Source organism: Daldinia caldariorum (genome assembly GCF_022478825.1).
Source record: "Daldinia caldariorum strain CBS 122874 unplaced genomic scaffold F4812scaffold_2, whole genome shotgun sequence".
Classification (NCBI taxonomy): domain Eukaryota; kingdom Fungi; phylum Ascomycota; class Sordariomycetes; order Xylariales; family Hypoxylaceae; genus Daldinia; species Daldinia caldariorum.
In genome coordinates this window covers 3,574,345-3,593,741 of record NW_025953038.1, presented here as the reverse complement: position 1 = coordinate 3,593,741, position 19,397 = coordinate 3,574,345, and the positions used below count along the sequence as shown (strand labels likewise).

Sequence of the window (19,397 nt, the reverse complement as noted above, 5' to 3'; positions counted from 1 at the left end):
AACAGATACTAGACATGATATATGTAAGTATGTACACTTATGCACCGAACTACCAAGCCTCGACACTGTCACTGCCTAGCAAATAGCCCGACAGCACATTGATACTGATCTCAACAGAGAACAGTTTGAATTACATATTGTGAAAAGATTTTCTGGTTGGCCGAAACAACATGATGGCGATCTCTATCATATAGAGCCCAATTTACCCCGCCGGGTCTTGGAGCTTGCTATTATCGCACATACCTGTTAACTACCCACTATTTGAGAGAAACAATCACACGGTATTGCAAGGCACAGGCTGGATGAGAAATGGTTGGGCTATACTCAAGGCATCGCCGAGATTCTAGAAACGTTTACTGAGGCTGTGGGAATACGTGGTCACAAATGTTTCCAAAATTTTCTTGATGGCGTCGGTATAATGCAACCTACAGGCTGAGATATCGGTATTGATATGCTGGACTTGCCAACAGATGCTGTTATCGGAGCTCTGCCGCCTAGGTACATTGCGGCTATGCGTTACAGATCTGTCTGCTCTGCGTCTACACTATGTGTCGGTACAGCACAGTACCAGCATCGAATGAGTTCAATGAACATAAAAAGCGCTTACTTCGCAAAGCATGCCCATCTCACCACACCAAGCTATTCTTCGCCCTTTTCGCATTTTCTTGTACTAAGCCGTCTTATTTTCTTGTTATTGACTGTCTGCCACCAATGGATCCTTCTCAATCAGAAGATGCCCCCGCCGAGTTTGTTACTGGAGGCATACCAAGTATCAGGATCCAGGAGCCCGAAGTAGGTCTCGCGCCCCTACCGGAGAATGCCGGGGGCACGAACCGCCCAGATGAGGCGTTGATATATGTACCACTGGAAGAAATCACTCGACCGTCAACAGCCAACAGCTCCGTCCCCTCAACTAGGAGCGGTACCTCTTCCCCCCCATCTGTCTACTCGGACGAGGAACCAAGCCTATGGAAGTCAGAGTCAATCCAGAAGCCTGTGTGTACCTCTGAGATTCATCCTGAAGACACTCCTGAATCCCAGTCCACACCACCGTCTCCGTCAGCATCCCCGTCAGCATCCCCGCTTCCGTCACCGACGCCATCTCCGGCAATACAGATTGAGGACGCTCAAGGACATCCTCATGCTCCTCCTTTCCAACAGCCTATACCAAGAAGAGAACGCCCGAGTTCCGTGATGCGCCTAGTCAATACTCCTGAACATTCTCGACCTTTTAATTCTTGCCCTGCATCCCCGGATCTAGTCGATTCAGCCCCCTTCCTTCGCCCTAGTACAGCTCCTCTATTCGACCACGATGACAAACATTTTCGACGTACACCATCAAGAGCATATGACGAATGGGAGACAAGAAGAAAATGGATGTTGGTGTTAAAGAATGAGCAAGATACTACGAAGCCTCCCGAAGAACCCACAAGCGATGATGAGGGATCGAGTGATGATGGGGAATCGAGTGATGATGATGATTCGCTTAGACCTGATTGTATAGCCATATTAGATGAGTTGATGAAGCTTGAGGGTCTTGAGGAAGTCAAGCAGATGTTTTTAGACATTCTCACCAAGGTCGAAATCTGCAAGAAACAGGGAAGAGACCTCAAGAAAGAGCGATTCAACATAGTATTTCAGGGAAACCCCGGGACAGGTACGAGAATAACCGCTATCTCCTGGTTTCACGTGAAACTGACCACATCCTCCATCTTAGGCAAAACCACCGTTGCTCGTCTGTACGCGAAGTTCCTCCACGCCACTGGTATCCTGGACTCTAGCACTGTAAAGGAGACCACAGGCATGGAGATTGCTGCAAAAGGTGCCAGAAGAATCAAGAATAAGATCAAAATTATGATCCGAAACGATGGCGGGGTGCTCTTCGTGGATGAGGCCTACCTGTTGACAGCCGAGTATATGGATGGACTGGGTCGGAGAGCTCTGGACATCATTCTCACTGAAATGGAAAATAACATCGGCAAGCTTGTGGTCATTTTCGTGGGATACAAGACTGAGTTGGAACCCTTTTTTGAGCATAACCCAGGACTGTCGAGCCGGATTCCCTATACCCTCAATTTCGCTGACTTCACTGACTGGGAACTATGGAAGATTATGCATAACCTTATTGTCGACCAATACCAAGGACGCATGGTCGTCGAGAAGGGTATGAAAGGGCTATACATGCGCATTGCCATCCGCCGCCTTTCTCAGAGTCGAGGTAGCAGGGCCTTCGGAAACGCACGAGCCGTGGAAAATCTTTTTGAAACCATATCCAAGCGACAGACGAAACGCTTGGGGGAAGAAGAACGACGAGGCCTCAGACCCGATCACTTATTTCTCACCCAGGCGGACATAATCGGACCAGATCCCTCCAAGTCTGCAACAAGATGCCCAGCCTGGGATGAGTTGCAAAAGCTTATCGGGCTTGACCAGGTCAAAGATTGTGTGAAAAGGACTATTGGAATGATCTCCACGAATTACAGACGTGAACTCAAAGAGAGGAAGCCATTGAAGCTGTCGTTGAATCAGATTTTCGTCGGTGCACCTGGCACGGGAAAAACCACCGTAGCAAAGCTCTATGGTCAGATATTGGCTGATCTAGGTTACTTGAGCCGAGGGGATGGTAAGTAACCATGTCTCCTTCCCTTCACAAAAACGCAAGAGGTCCATTCGGGTCGATATCTCATACAAGAAACGCAAATTGCTAACATTTTCCCAGTTGTGCTAAAAACCCCGGCGGATTTCATCGGGGAGTGTCTTGGCAAGTCGGAAGCCAAAACGAAGAGGGTCCTTGAAGCTACGATTGGCAAGGTACTCGTAATCGACGAAGCGTATATGCTTGATGCGGGAGATCCTGGCAAAGAGCAAGATAAGTTCAAAACTGGCGTAATTGACACCCTCGTCTCCATGATACAAGGGGTTCCCGGAGAGGACCGGTGCATCATTCTCGTCGGTTACGAAGACAAGATCAAAACGATGTTTCGCCATGTGAACCCCGGTCTGTCACGCCGGTTCCCCATCGAACGACCTTTCCGTTTCGAAAATTTCAATGTTTCGCAGCTAGTACAGATTCTACGCAAGAAGCTGGCCGAGAGTGACATTGAGTCTTCACCCGATGCTATCAAGACGGCCGAAGCGATGTTTGAGCGGGCGCTCATGCGTCCCAACTTCTCAAACGCAGGCGAGGTCGAAAGTTGCGTCGCTACAGCTAATCTTAACTATGAGGCAAGGATTTCAAGGCAACCTCCTAACTTACAAGATTCCGACGCTGTCTTCGAGCCTGAAGACTTTGACCCGGATTGGAAGCGCGGCTGGCAGGCAGGGGAGCTCGACTGTCGGACGGCTCTAGAGGGGCGAGTTGACCCAGATATCGTTGCTGCACTTACAACACTCCACAAAAATTGCATTGGGGCAAGAAGCTGTGGTATCAATCCTAGAGACCTGATTCCAACAAACTTCATCTTCAAAGGACCACCCGGTATGTAGAATCCCTCTTCTTGGAAAGACAACCAAAGTATGTGCAGGATGATCGAGACTTACAATGTTTCGTAAACAGGTACAGGCAAGACCATTACTGCGCAACAGATGGGAAAGCTTTTCTACGGAATGGGGTTCCTATCCACAAACGAGGTCATCGAATGCTCTGCGGGTGATCTGCTTGGCCAATACATCGGTCACACCGCTCCCAAAACGAGTCAGAAACTTCAAGAGGCTATGGGCCGAGTCCTTTTCATTGACGAGGCCTACCGATTCATCGGCTCGAAGTACGCGGCAGAGGCTCTGGACGAATTGATCAATTTTCTCACCAAGCCCGCGAACCAAGGAAAAACGATTGTGATCCTTGCAGGGTATACCGAAGACATGAACTTGCTCTTGTTAACACGGCACATTCTCGCAGGTCTCTTCAGAGATGAAATTGTTTTCAACCACATCCCGCCCCATCAATGCATGGCACTTCTTGCTCGAGAGCTCAGCAAAGTCAGCAGAGCATTCGACGGGCAGAGCTTCCTCACGGACCCGGAGGCAGAAGACTACAAGAAAGTCCAGAGGTTATTTCGCGCTTTGCAGGTAATCCCCAGCTGGAGCAATGCTCGAGATATCAAGCATATTGCTAGGAAAATTACAGGAAGGTATCTTGCGTCCCGAAATGACGGCACTTCATCCAACGAGCGCGGATTCCTCGCAGCAGAGCAGGTGATCGACTGCATGAAGGAAATGATAGTGCAGCAGCGTGGTCGCTACCAGCACCTGGGATCGAGGAACAACACACAACAGCCACTCTTGGAGCCGCCCATGGGAGCGCCTGACCCAACTCTAGGGATGGCGAACCCTCAACTAGCGCCGCCGCCTGCCGGGGTTGATACGGAAATACTCACTCCTGGGGCTGGAGAGACCCGCGCAGTAGATTCCAGTATACATGTCGACTCTCAATATCCATCGCTACAGCCAGTAGATATAGCCACGGCAGTCGATATTATCCGGCCCTATGATGTGGGCACCGGTGGCGATCAAGGTCACCACCACCACCACCACCATAGCGCGGGTCCCGAGAACGGCGTATCCATCGCCGTGTGGAACCGACTACTCGTGGCCCAGCAGGCTGAGAGCACTAGACGCAACCATAGAGACGCGCGGCTCCAGCACCTCCGCCGCGAACTGCACGAGAAGGAAGAGGCATTGAGACATGGTGGTAACACGGGTAGTGGCGGTGGCACTACCGGCTTGGAGGCTACATGCAACGGCCTTCGAAAAGAGGTGATGGATATCGAGAAGCAAATGCAGGATGAGGAGAAAATCCAGCAGGCTCTCGAAACAGCCAACAAATGTGTGTATGGATTTCCATACGTTAGGGATGGCAATGGCTATCGCTGCACCGGGGGCGCGCACTTTATACCTGATTCCGTGGTACACGCGAATCTTGGCTGAGGTAACTATCACGTAGGTGATGTAGAAAGGGGATGGGGTAAGTAAAAATGTAAAAGGGGTGTGAACGGATAAGACCTGACATCGTTCGGAGCGGCATGAGTAGATGTTCCGGGTTCTCAGGGGTAGGCCCAAGATTCCGTTTAAGAGAAACGGTCGTCCAGTCCCACTACAAAACGGTGCTTGGGGGGACAAGGGCGGTGCGGCCTGGCAGAACCCAGAAAGGAGATTGATACAGGATATATGTACCTTTGACGACATGGCTTACATTAGGTACATTTAACCATTTTAGATTTGCTCATCGATTAAATGTATGTACCTGTAAGGGGGGCAAGGCAGATGGAATTATACAAAAGCATAGTAATTATCAAATAACAGAAAATACACTCACCCAATCATATATATATATATATATATACCTAGGTATATATAAGTATCGGGGAGCTTCCAGGTGTTGTTTCCAAGTCCTATATTCCCTCCACGGCGTCAAACTGCACCCTTGTAGGATAATAAACATAGGTAGGTAGGTACTTAATATAAGGAGTGAGATATTATCAACTGGTTAACTCATGGACGAAGCCTGAAATATTCACTACTATGTCTAAATTGGTGCTTCTTCGCATTATGCTACTCACTATCACGATGCATACCTATTGGCTGCAATTACAAGCCTCAATTATATGGGTATATAGATGTAAATCAGGCTTGCATTTCTCATAACAGCCGTTATTCGCATTACAACTAGGCAATCAATATCTCCAAGGGAAGCAAGGTCCTGATGTTTAATCTAAATTCGGTTTACCTTAAGTAGTATTCGTACATTTACATTAGAGGTACATATATAGGTATCACCTATGAAATTTGTCAGTAGATGATATCCAATGCTTCGAATCATAGGATGGAGGACTTTAAAGTTTATCATATGTACCTCCTAACTTAATACAACACATATGGCATTTCGAGGAAAATGAGATCATATTTACTTTTATTGGAATATTTGGCATAGATTCGTATACTAGGTTATATTGTGTTTACCTATGGTTTACGGTGTCGGTTAGTTAAAACACTACACTTTCAACGGAGACATCTAGGATAAGGAATATAATTACTCCATCCTTAATGCATGGGTAGGTACCTATTGTCGATTTATATTCTTTGCGTAGGCTTCGTCTTGAGACTAACAAGTCTGTCATTCCGTATGTTTCAATTCTGTTCGGGTATATTGCACGATGGGATGTATTTATCATCAAGTATAATTGAATAATGACTTGCGAAGATAGGATAGATCCTAGTGATTAAAATATATGATGCATATTAGGTTCACATAAATTGCTCAAAACAAGCATGAGCAAGTAACAATACCTACCTACAATAGAATAATCATGAATATGAACTACTTATGTTCACTTTTAACTAGGCTGTATTAAATACCAGGTATATATAGCTTAACATCGAATCATAAAGTAACAGCAATAAATTCATAAATTTACAAACTTTAATGATACTGAAACTGTACGCTAGTTGGTTCTCAATTCTATCTTATTTTGGATTTCCTAGCAATATAGATAGGTACCAAACAAATCGGATGTAAGCATACACAAATGAACGTCTTATCCAAGAAGGCAAACGTGCATCTGATAGATTATTCCTAGTGTAGTCACAAATATATAGGCTCAAGTTCAAAGGCTGTCTCGGCGTGTTGGTGGTGAAAATATTGCGAATGTACCTAATGCATGAGCTTGAAGTGATAGTAACTGGTTCATTGTGATGACTACCTCAGGCACCTACACATCAAACTACCTGTCATTACGTATAAATATTTTCGGTCGCATGCACTTAGGTAGGTTAGGTACTTAACATATTTCGGAACTGCTAATCATGCACGGAGGGTATCACACTAGAACAATTACGACTATCGTTGAACGGGGGCCTTTGGACCCCAAGTAGCATCTAGGCTGCAAGTCGGACATGTCACTAGACGCGATGAGTCACAGCATAGAGTCAGAGCAGATAAGAGAACACAGGCAATACAGTACAATCACGGGCGATGAAGAGAGGATGAGTGTTCTTATGTGTTCGTCAATTGATTATGCCTCGATGGACAAATCCATGGTAGTGGACTCCCTTAATCCCTTTATGATACAGTGAACACCCTAAACGCAGAACCGAATCCCATGATCATCATGACCAACCACAATGCAAATAGTGTGTATGTGGCAACCGCGCGAGAAAAAGACTTCATAACAAACATGACCAAACCCCTTCCGCAAAGACCAAGACTCGAAAAAAGCTTAACCACCGAAACCGTACAGGGTGCGGCCCTGTCGCTTCAGGGCGTAGACGACGTCCAGAGACGTGACGGTCTTGCGCTTGGCGTGCTCGGTGTAAGTGACGGCGTCACGGATGACACCCTCAAGGAAGGACTTCAGGACACTTCGGGTCTCCTCGTAGATCACTGCGCGAGGGGGAAACATGTTAGTCAACTGACGCGTCGTAGACGTGACTTGAGAGTAGTAAAGGCAACTGGCAACTTACTGGCTGAGATACGCTTGACACCACCACGACGGGCGAGACGTCGGATAGCGGGCTTGGTAATACCCTGGATGTTGTCACGAAGAATCTTGCGATGACGCTTGGCGCCGCCCTTTCCAAGGCCCTTGCCACCTTTGCCGCCTATTTCGAGGTACGTTAGCAACGACGATGCGGGTAAGGCTGAAGCTGAAAAGCTAAAATGGGGGATTTATCTACTTACGTCCAGTCATATTGAAATGAGGGTTTATAAAAGAGTAGTGGTTGGTATATTAGGGTGTTTGCTGGTGCAAGTTGGTTTTACAGATGAGGCTGATATGCAGGCGGTATGTTTTGAGGGGGGAGATGGGAAAAGGTTGAGGTCAACGTGGGGAAAAGTGACAGTTTTAAATATGAACGGGGCGGGTCCGGTAGCTCGAAATCAGATCAGCCCAGGATTTGACGCGAACTCGTGCCTGATCAGCCCCACAGGTCGCAAAATAATAGAACGGATTCTGACCAATAGAAAAAAAAGAGAGGAGAGAACTTTGCGTTCCAACGCGTTTTCTAATGCTGCGCTGGATTTTTTACACCGGCTCCGCTATTCCCGTTTAGGACGGATTCCATATGCAAGAGTTTAAATCGGCTTTGAGCCAATCATTAATTCGCATTTCTCTTATCGTCTTTTCGGCTTTTATCAATCGTACCGTGTTCTTCATTATTCATTCACCTACGCACACTTATAACCTGCATGTTCATTAATACCTAAAGGTACCTGATAGATGTGTTACAGACGCAAACTCTAAAGGTGATAACTAAAAACTGAACCTTACCTCCTATGCACTTTTTATTTTAATAGTTACCATGCTAGGAATAGTTAAATACCATTTTATCTACTGCTCTAATTTAGGTACCTTGCATAGAAGATCCTAACCTATTCCACGGAGAAGCTTTTAGATCTAGAATGTCTGTCACCTTAAAGAAATACGTAGCTACATAGTAACTGCCGCCCTTCACACACAATATATTGACATGAGTACATCGAACATGCTTGATTTGCCACCCCTAAAACATTTGGGCTGAATAGTGCTGGTTGCAAATAGAATAATGAAAAAAGTGCTTGAATAACATGGTATCTTAGATAGGTACCTATATATGACGTATCAAGGAAGATGTGCAAGTATGTAGGTACTGTACCTCTGTGTCGTCCTTTCAGCTGAGTAACATTTCGCCTTATCAAATGTGTTATCAGTTTTTAATATATTGTGATACACTACATTTGTGATGTGTACAACCGTTTATCGAATAAAATCAGGAAAATGGCAATTGCTACCTAGGTACAGGTGCTAGGAGATTTAAAAAGTTACAAAAGTAGTAAAGTCACTATAATTGTGGAGAGGCGCGCTTCGATGCACCCAATCAGAAATTAGACAAGTCCCGAATGCCAACCAAGTCTCAAAATTCCCACCTAAAATTCAAACACTTTGAATAGCAAAACGCATCCCTGTCTCCCCCCCGAAAAAATAATCAACAACGCAACCCCCCGAGTTACCGCACCTTTTTTCATTTTTCATTTTTATTTTTTCCTGATCCTGCAACGTACACCTTAGCGCATTGACCATCCGATTAGGTAGTTGCCCCCCGGACTTTTTCTTACTTTCGCACACAATCAGCCAAAGAAGGAACCCACTCTCTCACATATTTAATCAAGTCTCCCCCCACCCCCTCCAATCCGTTTTCTCTTTTCCACATTACAACATCAATCCGCATTCGCCTTCATCACCATCATCACCATCATCATCATCTAATTAAACCATCCACAAAACCACCACTTCCATCAACTTTTTCATCACCAAACCAATCCCCAACAATCACCATCTACAATGGCCCGCACTAAGCAGACCGCCCGTAAGTCCACCGGTGGCAAGGCTCCCCGTAAGCAGCTCGCCTCCAAGGCTGCCCGCAAGTCCGCCCCGTCAACCGGTGGTGTCAAGAAGCCTCACCGCTACAAGCCTGGTACCGTCGCTCTTCGTGAGATTCGTCGCTACCAGAAGTCGACCGAGCTTTTGATCCGCAAGCTCCCCTTCCAGCGTCTGGTAAGTTATTACTGATACACATACTCATTTCAACATCACCTCGCGGTCGCATCTTATCTACGCGTCATTTGACGATATGCATACATCGCGACCGTGTTCTTCCTACTTAAACAACGCGATTACCCCGCAACGCGATCATCGATCAAATATTTAAAACTAACGCGTCGCTTAATAGGTTCGTGAAATCGCCCAGGATTTCAAGTCCGACCTCCGCTTCCAGTCTTCCGCCATCGGTGCTCTTCAGGAGTCCGTCGAGTCTTACCTCGTCTCCCTCTTCGAGGACACCAACCTGTGCGCCATCCACGCCAAGCGTGTCACCATCCAATCGGTCAGTACATCCATCACTCATACTGTTACTACTTTACACATTGCTAACAACCTCTGCAGAAGGATATCCAGCTTGCCCGCCGCCTCCGTGGTGAGCGCAACTAAGCTGCCAACTTACGGTCTTGGTGATAACACATTTGTGACACATGGGGTTTGGTTCGGGAATGCAGCACTTTTTATGATTCCCCACAGGGATGGCATGATGAATTCGGTTTACAGGGAATGGTAATCATTACGGCGTTTGCGAATACGTTGCTTTTTTATCTGCTACTACAGATATGGATTGTACCATCAGTGATAAAGGCAGTCGGCTCTGTTTTTGTTCTTCCGCTGCCGCCCATACTGAACAGAGAAATCTGAAAATAACATGAACAAACAAAACCACATTTCTTGTGTCCTTTCCATTGCCCGCGAGTGACTTTTCCCCAAATGTAACTATCGCTACGTACTAGTTTACGAAATCATACCGCGTATGCCTTATGCCTTGAAATGTTTCTGCCTAATACTCGTGATTAGGTGGTAGTTACCACCTAGTGCTGATAGCACACCTACTCTAACTGGAGCATTGTGTTGTAGGTATTCTGTAATACTGATTCGCGCCCTATTGAATGCGTGGTGTATGTACCTGAACATTACCTTACCTACTGCAATGTAGCACCTCAACCCAAGTCACTTCACCTAACATAGTTGTAACTACCTAGGTAAGTACCTAAGGTAGGTAACTAATGTTTCTATCGAGGAAATGAAAACTATCTGTTTTAATAATCCCCTCTTGCACACGTCTGTAATATGATAGGTATGAATTAAATATTCCTAGCATTCGCACATGCTTTTGGTTAGGTATTTACTTACACCTTAGGTTAGGTAGGTACCTATGACGAAGTCCATCGGCGGCAAAGTTGTTCGTTTTTTTACCTAGGTACTCGGTTACTTTAGATAGGTATCTACCTACCTATAGGTAGATAGATACCTAAGGTAGATACCTCTTAGCTCGTATACACGCGGCCTTCTCTCGGGGGAGGGGAGGGGAAACTTTATTGGGATAAGGTAGGTACCTAACCTACCTAGACAGATGAGGAATGGAAATAGAAAGGGGCGGGGAAGGGGAGGGGGAGAGGGAGATACCTATGGTGGGGAGTTCGGTTGTCTGATATAACTATTTGAACATGTGTCCTTGAGTTAGTGAGGTGCTCTTCCAGGAAGGGACTATTGTACGTCTGAGCTACGAGCTTGGAATATATGACTTCTACCTATCGTATACGATTAGAGAATAGGGAGAGTGAGTGTGGATATATATAAACGGACGCAGTCGGCGTGAGAATAGTTCGTAGGACGATGGTGGTGGTGGTGATGGTGGATGGACTATTGATTTTCGATAACTTGGCGATATTCCACGCACGAGAATTCGGCGTGTTGCAAAACGACCTATTTAACTAATATCTCAGGTACCTGTTACCTATTGAACGTCTAGGATGTTTCGTACCAAATTAATATTTACCAAAGGACGGGGTTTAGGCAGTTTCTCATCATCAGATTACATCACGGCATTTCATCATACTAAGAGGCATAATTAAAACGAAATAGCTGGTATTTTCCTATATCTAAACACTAAGAATACAACTGTACTCCTAACCAATGTTCGAACGAGAAAGACAGGGAAAAAAAAAAATCAAAAAAATCCATTGCGCCTATCTTTTTTAAATACTCCATTAACTATGATGATGGTTCCTCAACCCAAGTGGTTCTTTCCATTCTTCGGGTGCGTCTTGAGAAGAACATCGAAGGCTCCGGTACCGATCTTGCCGAGCCTTCCCATGACGATTCGGCCGCTCGGCGTGGTGAGATCGTCCCAGTCTCCGTCGAGAACGGCGTCCTTCAAGAAGGACAACGTCGTTTCGAAACTCATCTTGGTGAACGGACTGACGTTGCCCTTCAGACCGTTGCGGTTGAACGGCGTGAACCCTCCGTTCCTCGTCATGTAGTCTCCGATGAGGTTGAGATGTCGCTTATCGACCGCGATACCGTGACCTTCGAAAACGCCCCCGAGTTCCCGAATGATACTGTTGCGTGCTGCCTCGACGCCATACACCTGGAGCACTGAAGCAATATCGTTCGTTTGGATTTTATTAGGGTTGATAAAGTCGCCATACTTCTGCATGGCTCGGAGGTTGACACCGGTCGTGTGCACCACAGCTCTCTTCTCTTCCTCACCAGTTCGCGGATCGACTATCTTCTCGTCGGCCACGAATGTGCACGACTTAATCCCGTCAATTTGCTGTATAAGAGCTTTCTTGACCGCATCTTGGACAATGCTCAGCATGAGGATCTTAGGGATGTTGGAATCGTATTCGAGCGTGAAATCGCACCACTCGCCCTTCTTTTCATCGCATGCAAAACGAGATACGGCATGCGTCTTCTCCTTGACGCGACCCTCACGGGCGCCCGCTCGTTTGCTAACATTACCTTCTTCATCCTCGTCATCGCTGGGTGGAGGTGGGCTGCCGCCAAATCCTTCATCTTCGGGCTCCTCATCATCCTCAGGCGACGCCTCTCGTTCCATTCGCTGCTGGATTTCGTCATCTTCCTCGTCGTTCGCACCATAAGATACTGCCTGTGATCGGTTTGCACGTTGCTTGGCATTCGTTGCGTCATCCTCGTCCTCGTCCTCGTCATCATCATCCTCATCGCGAGCTACAGCATCGGGGTTGCCTGACGCTACTTCGACTACACCAGATTTAACACCAACCTCAGGTACCGACCCGCCTTCTCGGTCGACCTTTGCCTTAATTTCCTTCTTGATCAATTTCTCCAGCACAGGCAAGAACTTGATCTCGAGGGTATTAAGCACATCGGAAATGCTGATGGCGTATGTTTTCGTGTATTCAGCAGACGGGAAGAACTGAAGGTGAATATCGAACATCTTTGCCAAGCGGTAGCCGACACCTTTTCCAACACGCTCCTTTACCGTGACCTTGTCAACGACGTGCGAGAGTGGAAGGATGCTGATGGCCTTTGCGAACGTCTCTCCGTCTGCCTCTGACAGTTCTTCGTTCAGTACTAGTGTCATGGAAGGTGTGGAGATATGGTCGCTAGCTGTCATGAGAATTTCTCGCAGACGGGGGATACCAAGTGTGACGTTCTTTGCCGAGTGACCAGCCAAATGGAACGTGTTCAACGTCATCTGAGTCGAAGGCTCACCGATGGATTGGCCAGCAACAATGCCTACAGCCTCGCCAGGCTCTACTAGCGAGTGAAGATACTTGGAATGGAATATCTTCTCGGCATACTTGCGGGGGATGAGCATAGCGTCTGATTTCTTTTCACCCTTCTCCTTTATTAAGCCATCTTGATTTTTCTTGATGTACTCGTTGACCTTCTCGTAGAATTTCTCCGACGTGGAGAACGCATGGCGGTTGGGGTTGAGCTCAGTGTGAATAGGGTCAAGGGCCTTCGGATCGTTCGCTTTGGCCTGTTTAATGGCTTTCTTTTGGTACTTCTGAGCGTAGTCTTTGGATTCGTAGATTTCTTGATCCCATCCCCTCTCTCCAATGCCAAGTAAATTGACCTGAGAAATTTGGTTACGAAGGATAAACCCGAAGTCGGTCAAGTATTTCTGCTTGGTGATATCAATACCATCTTCTCCGTATAAGAACTGAACCATCGATCCATCGGCATCTCGCACAGATGTGTCGTAAGCAACTTTGAGACCCTCCATTCCCTTGATTATACATCTTTGTAGATAACCGGAACGTGACGTTTTCACAGCGGTATCAATCAAACCTTCTCGTCCAGCCATGTGATGGAAATAGTATTCCTGAGGTCGGATTCCAGTCAAGAAACGATTTACGATGTAACCACCCGCACGTACACTGGTTTCGAACGGACGGAAGCATGGTAACGACTTGCCGCTGACCATCAGAGGTACCCTTCGACCTTCAAGAACTTGCTGGCCAAGGTTGCAAGAAATCAGGTTCGCGTTGACGCTACTTCCCTTTGCACCAGAAGTTGTCATCGACTGCATTTGATTTTTCGGGAATTGCTTCACAAGTCCTCCGGGAAGAGTCTTATTGACTTCGCTAGAGAGTTCCTGCGATCGGGAGTTCATCATGCGATCCAAGCCCTCTTGCTTCGTATCGTCGCGCATAACCTCTTCCAATCGTTCCAGTAACAGCTCATCTGTACCAGTAATATCGGGGCGATCAGCAAGACTGACAAATTTGGCAGCAACTTCGAGTCCGATATGGTCGGCGGCTTTTAGCTTTTCTTTGCGGCTCTTCTCGCCCTCTGGCGTAAGTCGTAAATCATCCATACCGCAAGTGAAAGCGCGCATATTAAGATATCGGGTAAGAAGACGGCCTAGACAACTGAGCAGCTTGGCAGCAACCTCGGGACCCCAAATCTCGTGAATCGAGTGGATGAGCCCACCAGCACTAGGACCAAGTTGTGACTTATCGAGGATACCCGTGATAAACTCGCCGTCGCTAAACAACACATTACTCTCCTCGAGGAAATTGCCCCAAGAAGGAGGCTTTAATTGGGATTTGCCGGTGAGCCAGAGGTCACCGCAGCCAGCAGGCTTCATGTTCTTCAATATGGTTGTGATGACCTGTTTTCCTGTCCATCGCTTGGCAGGCTTGAAGATGGCTGGCGGGACAAGCTCCAACCTCTCAGCTGTGATATGACCACTCTCAGGTCGCAGAGCACCATATACCAGCTGCTGATAGGCGCCTTTATCGAAAAACGTGTCTTTATTGCAGAGCGCAACGGACACGGACAAGTGATCTTGGATTAGACCTCGAAGGGGCTTTCCAGCAGTGGCGGATAGATATTGGTGATCGGTGTCGGCAATCTTTAACGCTTCGGCTCGAGCAAGTTCGTTCTGAGGAAAGTGCATATTCATCTCGTCACCATCGAAATCTGCGTTGTACGTGTTACAGTTCGCGTAGTGCATACGAATGGTCTTTTCACCAGGTAGGACTCGGGCTCGATGACCCATGATGGAGGGTTTGTGAAGTGTGGGTTGACGATTCATTAGCACCACATCGCCGTTTCCAAGGTGGCGATGGACCTTTTTGCCTTTTACGCCGGCATATTCTTGGCTCGTCGGCGCAAGGAGTTGGTTGGCTAAGGCGACACGGTCTTCGACGGATTTGTTCTTCAGGTTGATAATTTGACCGTTCTCATTCTCAATCGCGGCGGCACCAGGCCACTTGTCGACACCATTGATAACTGCTTGTTGCATTTCTCTAAAGTTATGACTAGTAACGGGCTCCGGATACGTTAGCTTTTTGGCAAAGACAGGAGGAACACCTATTTCGCTGGTCTCGATATTGGGATCTGGAGAAATAACACTTCGTGCGGCATAGTTGACACGCTTGCCCATCATGTTTTTTCTGAAGAGACCTTCTTTCTTCTCGAGCTTCTGCTTAATACCATCCTCATTCCTCTTCCCAGCGGCTCCACGAATAGGATTTCTATCGCGATCAATCAGAGAGTTTACGCTGTCTTGCAGTTGAACACAAGCTTCGTGCATTTCGGACATGTCTCGCCGCCGTGCCGTAGAATTGGGATCTTTTGCCTGCTGAGTGATTTCCTTATGTATTTGAGCAATGCGGGCGCAGGATGTGAGAATCTGCTTGTATAAGGAGTTTTGCTGGGCTTCTGCAATGCCTCCATCACCCTGTCGTGCCTCGGGACGGTACCTGTTTGGCGGAACGAGGACGGTTTGTATGAAGAAGTTGTCGGCGGGGAGTTTTTTGCCCGAGGGCCTCGAGTTGTAAACCAAGCTCATGATTTCTTGCTCTTTTTCAAACAATAGTTGCAAACGAGCTTGTACCTCCATCGAGTTGACATAGCGTTGCTGAGGTTTGGCCGATGTGCCCTTCTTTGCCTTGGGGGCTCTGACAGCAGCATCACCACCTTCCGACATTATCACATCGCCATTTTCGTCAAGCTCTTCTCCCTCTCCTTCTTCTTCTTCTTCGTCATTGTCCTGGTCGGGCTCTCCCTCGCTTGATGGTAGATCAATGTCGGCGATACCTTCATCTGTCTCGTAGCTACGCTTCTTCGCGACATTTGCTTTGGTCGTCCTTTTTATCGCTAATGCATCTCTATGTTCGAAGTTTCGCTGCGCCATTTTGGCCTGGTCCTTGGCGCTAAGTGGCTTCTCGAAAATTTTGACAAACCGATCCTTTCGGAAGCTTGGTGATATCGCTTGGCACGTAGCGCACGCTCTGCCCTTGGTCATATCTCTTAAAAAATTCTTGAGCACTTCTCTCCTTGCTTCAGATGCACCTTCATGCTTGCCCTTGCGGATATCAGCGGTTCCTATTCTGTGATTCTTGAGAGTTGTTTGGGTATAAGCTTCTCTCATTCGAGTGATCTTATCAAGCGCCGAGGTTTCTTCGCCGTCGGAAAGATTTTCATCTTCGACTTCTATATCGGTAGTCTCGGCCGTGATATCGTCGAGGTGGTTGGCTGCGTCTATAAGACCGAATTGGAGAAGACGTAGCTTACAAGCGACAAGGCTCAAGTCGGCCCGTCGCATTCGAAAGCGAAAACAGTATTGGCATTGCGCACGAAGCAATCTTAAGACTTGGTCCATAAAAACAGGGTGATATACAGGGACCGGGAGGTCAATATGGCCAACGTGGCCTGGACAATTCGGCTGAGAGAGATTACATGTTGTGCATCTGGCAAAGTTAACTTCCATATTAACAGGCGATACACGCGATTCACTTCGGACTTCGGATTCTACTTACACTGAATCTCCCCAAGCTCCAAGAGCTGGGTCGTAAAGTCCACCAGGTATGGGATTCAGGAGACTATCAAATGTGGTCGGGTTCTCAATCCTCTTGACCGAAATAGCTTTGATCTCGGTAGGAGTCAGGAAGTCGAAGTCGACGCTGTCGATAGCCGACGAGATTGGCTGTGAAATATTCATGGCTGACGGTTTTTATAACCTCATAGCTCGGCGCAACTTTTACCAATCCGTTTAGAACTTTAAATTGGAACCAATATAGTTGTTAGAGTTTGCAGAGAGTTAATGCGATCTCTGTAAACTCTATCAACTCATGGCGTTTGCGCTTTTGTAGTAGTATAAGGGAAAGACTGGTTGTAAGTTGAGAATTGTTGTTTTTTTAGTGGGGTTCGGCGGATCAGCCAAAATTTTGGAGCTTGAACTTTTTAGCGGTGATGGGCGGCAGAAAACAAAAGATCAGGTGACATATCTTATCTACTATGTACTTGTAGGGTGGTTAGGTAAGCTGTGGGTATTAGGTACTGAGTTTTGCTGGGCAAGGACCACTACCTAACCGAACTAGAAAACATTTCCTAATACATCAAATTACCCACATCTTCATTACCATGTAAACTATCTAGCTTTTCACTATATAGTTTAGCGGAATCGAGAATTAAATACTAATAAATCATTTTTAACCAGTTAAAATAATGGGCCTAGGACGAAACCCGCCAATCTGTGTACCTACTTTCTATCGAGAGTTATCTTAAAAATTCCTTAAACCTTACAATCGTAATATGCTAGGAGTTCACCTTACCATTTCCCCTTTTATCCCTTTTATAGCAGTCTTCTTTACCTCCCAAATAACCGTTATACCTACTCTTCTTTCTCCCCCAAGCGACTACGTACCTTCACCCTTAGACGGGGATGGGGTCGGTGATTATTCAAGACGTTCACATTTGTCGGGCCTGTCAGATTCGGAATCGTAGAACTTAGGACTGTTGAAATCGGGGTCACCAAATGGGTAATCTATTTGGTTGATGTTTACCATCTTGCCTTCTTCAATGGACCAAAACAGATCTGAATCGTCATGTTGCTCTTTTGCTGGTTCATCACGAGTACGTTTCTTGGATGACGACCCTTGGCGTAAACTAGGAAGGGAAGTCATAGACGATACTGTATGAACAGCAAGTTCAACCGATGGTCCAGAATCCGCCTCCTTGCGGACCCTTACAGTAAAAGGCTGCCCTTTCACCTCAAAGAATGGTATGGTAGTGTCGTTGAAGATTGACCATGCGAAACGAGCAAATAGGAACTCTCTAGCGACATCATTCAACTGTAGGAATGGCCGATCGTGGTATAGGTATTCTTCCTCGTGCATATAGGACATGCTCGACTGGAGCATATGGCCTACTAACTGATATTGATTATCGACCAACTTCGGCATCGCAGTAAAGTGTTTCTGATCAAACTGCCAACGAACATCCCCGCGCAATGCGAAAAGATTAGCAGCGTCGTCAATCATCGATACAACTGTGAGATCTATGTTGTATCGGCTCATGCCATTCTGAATGAACCAGTTGGTCTCAAAAATAGGTACGACGTGGGCTGCTACGAGCGCAGAGACAGCTTGTGTTATTCGGCAAGAACCGTCGCGAATTACCGCTGGAAAACGATGTCGTACTGCTGGAAGACGACTTCGTACCGCGAGAGGAATCTGGTTGATAACCAGTTCGCGCCATATTTGAGGAACGTTATCGTGGGGAAATACCCAGTCACCAAAAGAAGGTGTGATAGGGTATTTGGCTAATAAAAATCAACAAACATCGGTAAATACCTGTCAATAAATACTTACGATCTTCACATTTAGGTACGTGGAAGTAATATTGGTTATCGCGAAGAATACCATCATCAGGACGGGTGACATGCGGCGAACCAGGATCGGCTTCTTTGGTTAAGAAAGGAGCAGGAATATCGGACCATACATTGCCTGCTACGATACAGGCAGCATAATAGACCATGTCGTAATCAACACCCTCGTCGCGAAAAGTAAGGAAGCGTAATAAAGGGGTGTACCCGTTACTATACCCAGGGTGTAGGATTGACATGCCACCTGTTTCTTCCATCAACCCAACCGTTGCAGGTATAGGAGGAGGTAATACCGGCTTAATTCGAGGCATCGTTAGAGCTGGAGAGTATTGTGGAATTATGGTGATGTTGTAAAAGATAAAGGTTTCTGAAAAAGGTCGACCTCGTAGGAGGTATAAATAGGCACCTGTTAGGCGGTCATGTGGCTGGAAGGCCTGAGGCCATATTAACTTAGTTCTCTTGATCAAAGTCTAGGCATCTAAGTTTAAGAAGAATGGAAAGACCTTTTGGGTAACATAAGAGCTCGAACTTGAACCTAAATTCCCGTATACGTGTACTAGGTAGCTATTATCTCAGGGAGCTTAGATGCTATCGATTACTAACGGCTACCATTAAAAGCAGCCCTATACCTATTCATAGGTGCCTAACAAAACCTAGCTATCTTGCATATTCGTACGGGTATCTCTTAGATGTTGAGCTCGTTTGAATTAATAGGTGAGTAACGATCTCCTTGCCAAGCACAATGGAGACGGTCTTTCTTTCGTAAGATGATCCTGATATGCCTTCCAAACCTCTTCATGGGCAACTACCTACAGAGTACTTTCATTTTCGAAAGGTTAAATTATATAATAGCTTTTTTATGAAGTGTTATTCAATGAGTGTTAATGTTCGACCAGCTGAGCAAACACGTACTTACGTAATCATTCCCGCAGCTC

The 19,397-nt window shown here is 46.5% G+C and overlaps 5 protein-coding genes across 5 annotated transcripts; 2 read left to right on the top strand and 3 right to left on the bottom strand.

The window, feature by feature from the left end:
• Positions 1-711: 711 nt before the first annotated feature.
• Positions 712-4,926, top strand: F4812DRAFT_456126 (P-loop containing nucleoside triphosphate hydrolase protein; the record flags this gene model as incomplete). Its single annotated transcript, XM_047936934.1, has 4 exons — positions 712-1,657; positions 1,718-2,623; positions 2,720-3,478; positions 3,557-4,926. The coding sequence occupies 4 exons, from the start codon at positions 712-714 to the stop codon at positions 4,924-4,926; spliced, it is 3,981 nt and encodes a 1,326-aa protein (XP_047794343.1).
• Positions 4,927-6,986: 2,060 nt separating this feature from the next.
• Positions 6,987-7,802, bottom strand: F4812DRAFT_416411 (histone-fold-containing protein). Its single transcript, XM_047933064.1, has 3 exons — positions 7,676-7,802; positions 7,459-7,596; positions 6,987-7,378 (listed from the first exon to the last, which is right to left on the bottom strand). Exons 1-3 carry the CDS (start codon positions 7,683-7,685, stop codon positions 7,215-7,217), a joined length of 312 nt encoding a protein of 103 aa, XP_047794342.1. The 5' UTR covers positions 7,686-7,802; the 3' UTR covers positions 6,987-7,214.
• Positions 7,803-8,946: 1,144 nt separating this feature from the next.
• Positions 8,947-10,400, top strand: F4812DRAFT_416409 (histone H3). The gene is made up of 3 exons (XM_047933063.1): positions 8,947-9,527; positions 9,703-9,855; positions 9,915-10,400. Exons 1-3 carry the CDS (start codon positions 9,315-9,317, stop codon positions 9,957-9,959), a joined length of 411 nt encoding a protein of 136 aa, XP_047794341.1. The 5' UTR covers positions 8,947-9,314; the 3' UTR covers positions 9,960-10,400.
• Positions 10,401-10,965: 565 nt separating this feature from the next.
• F4812DRAFT_416407 (beta and beta-prime subunits of DNA dependent RNA-polymerase) lies at positions 10,966-17,048 on the bottom strand. Its single transcript, XM_047933062.1, has 2 exons — positions 16,616-17,048; positions 10,966-16,546 (listed from the first exon to the last, which is right to left on the bottom strand). The coding sequence occupies exons 1-2, from the start codon at positions 16,795-16,797 to the stop codon at positions 11,584-11,586; spliced, it is 5,145 nt and encodes a 1,714-aa protein (XP_047794340.1). The 5' UTR covers positions 16,798-17,048; the 3' UTR covers positions 10,966-11,583.
• A 160-nt stretch (positions 17,049-17,208) lies between these two features.
• F4812DRAFT_202598 (uncharacterized protein) lies at positions 17,209-19,041 on the bottom strand. Its single transcript, XM_047930251.1, has 3 exons — positions 18,966-19,041; positions 18,449-18,896; positions 17,209-18,399 (listed from the first exon to the last, which is right to left on the bottom strand). Exons 2-3 carry the CDS (start codon positions 18,771-18,773, stop codon positions 17,534-17,536), a joined length of 1,191 nt encoding a protein of 396 aa, XP_047794339.1. The 5' UTR covers positions 18,774-18,896; positions 18,966-19,041; the 3' UTR covers positions 17,209-17,533.
• Positions 19,042-19,397: the final 356 nt, after the last annotated feature.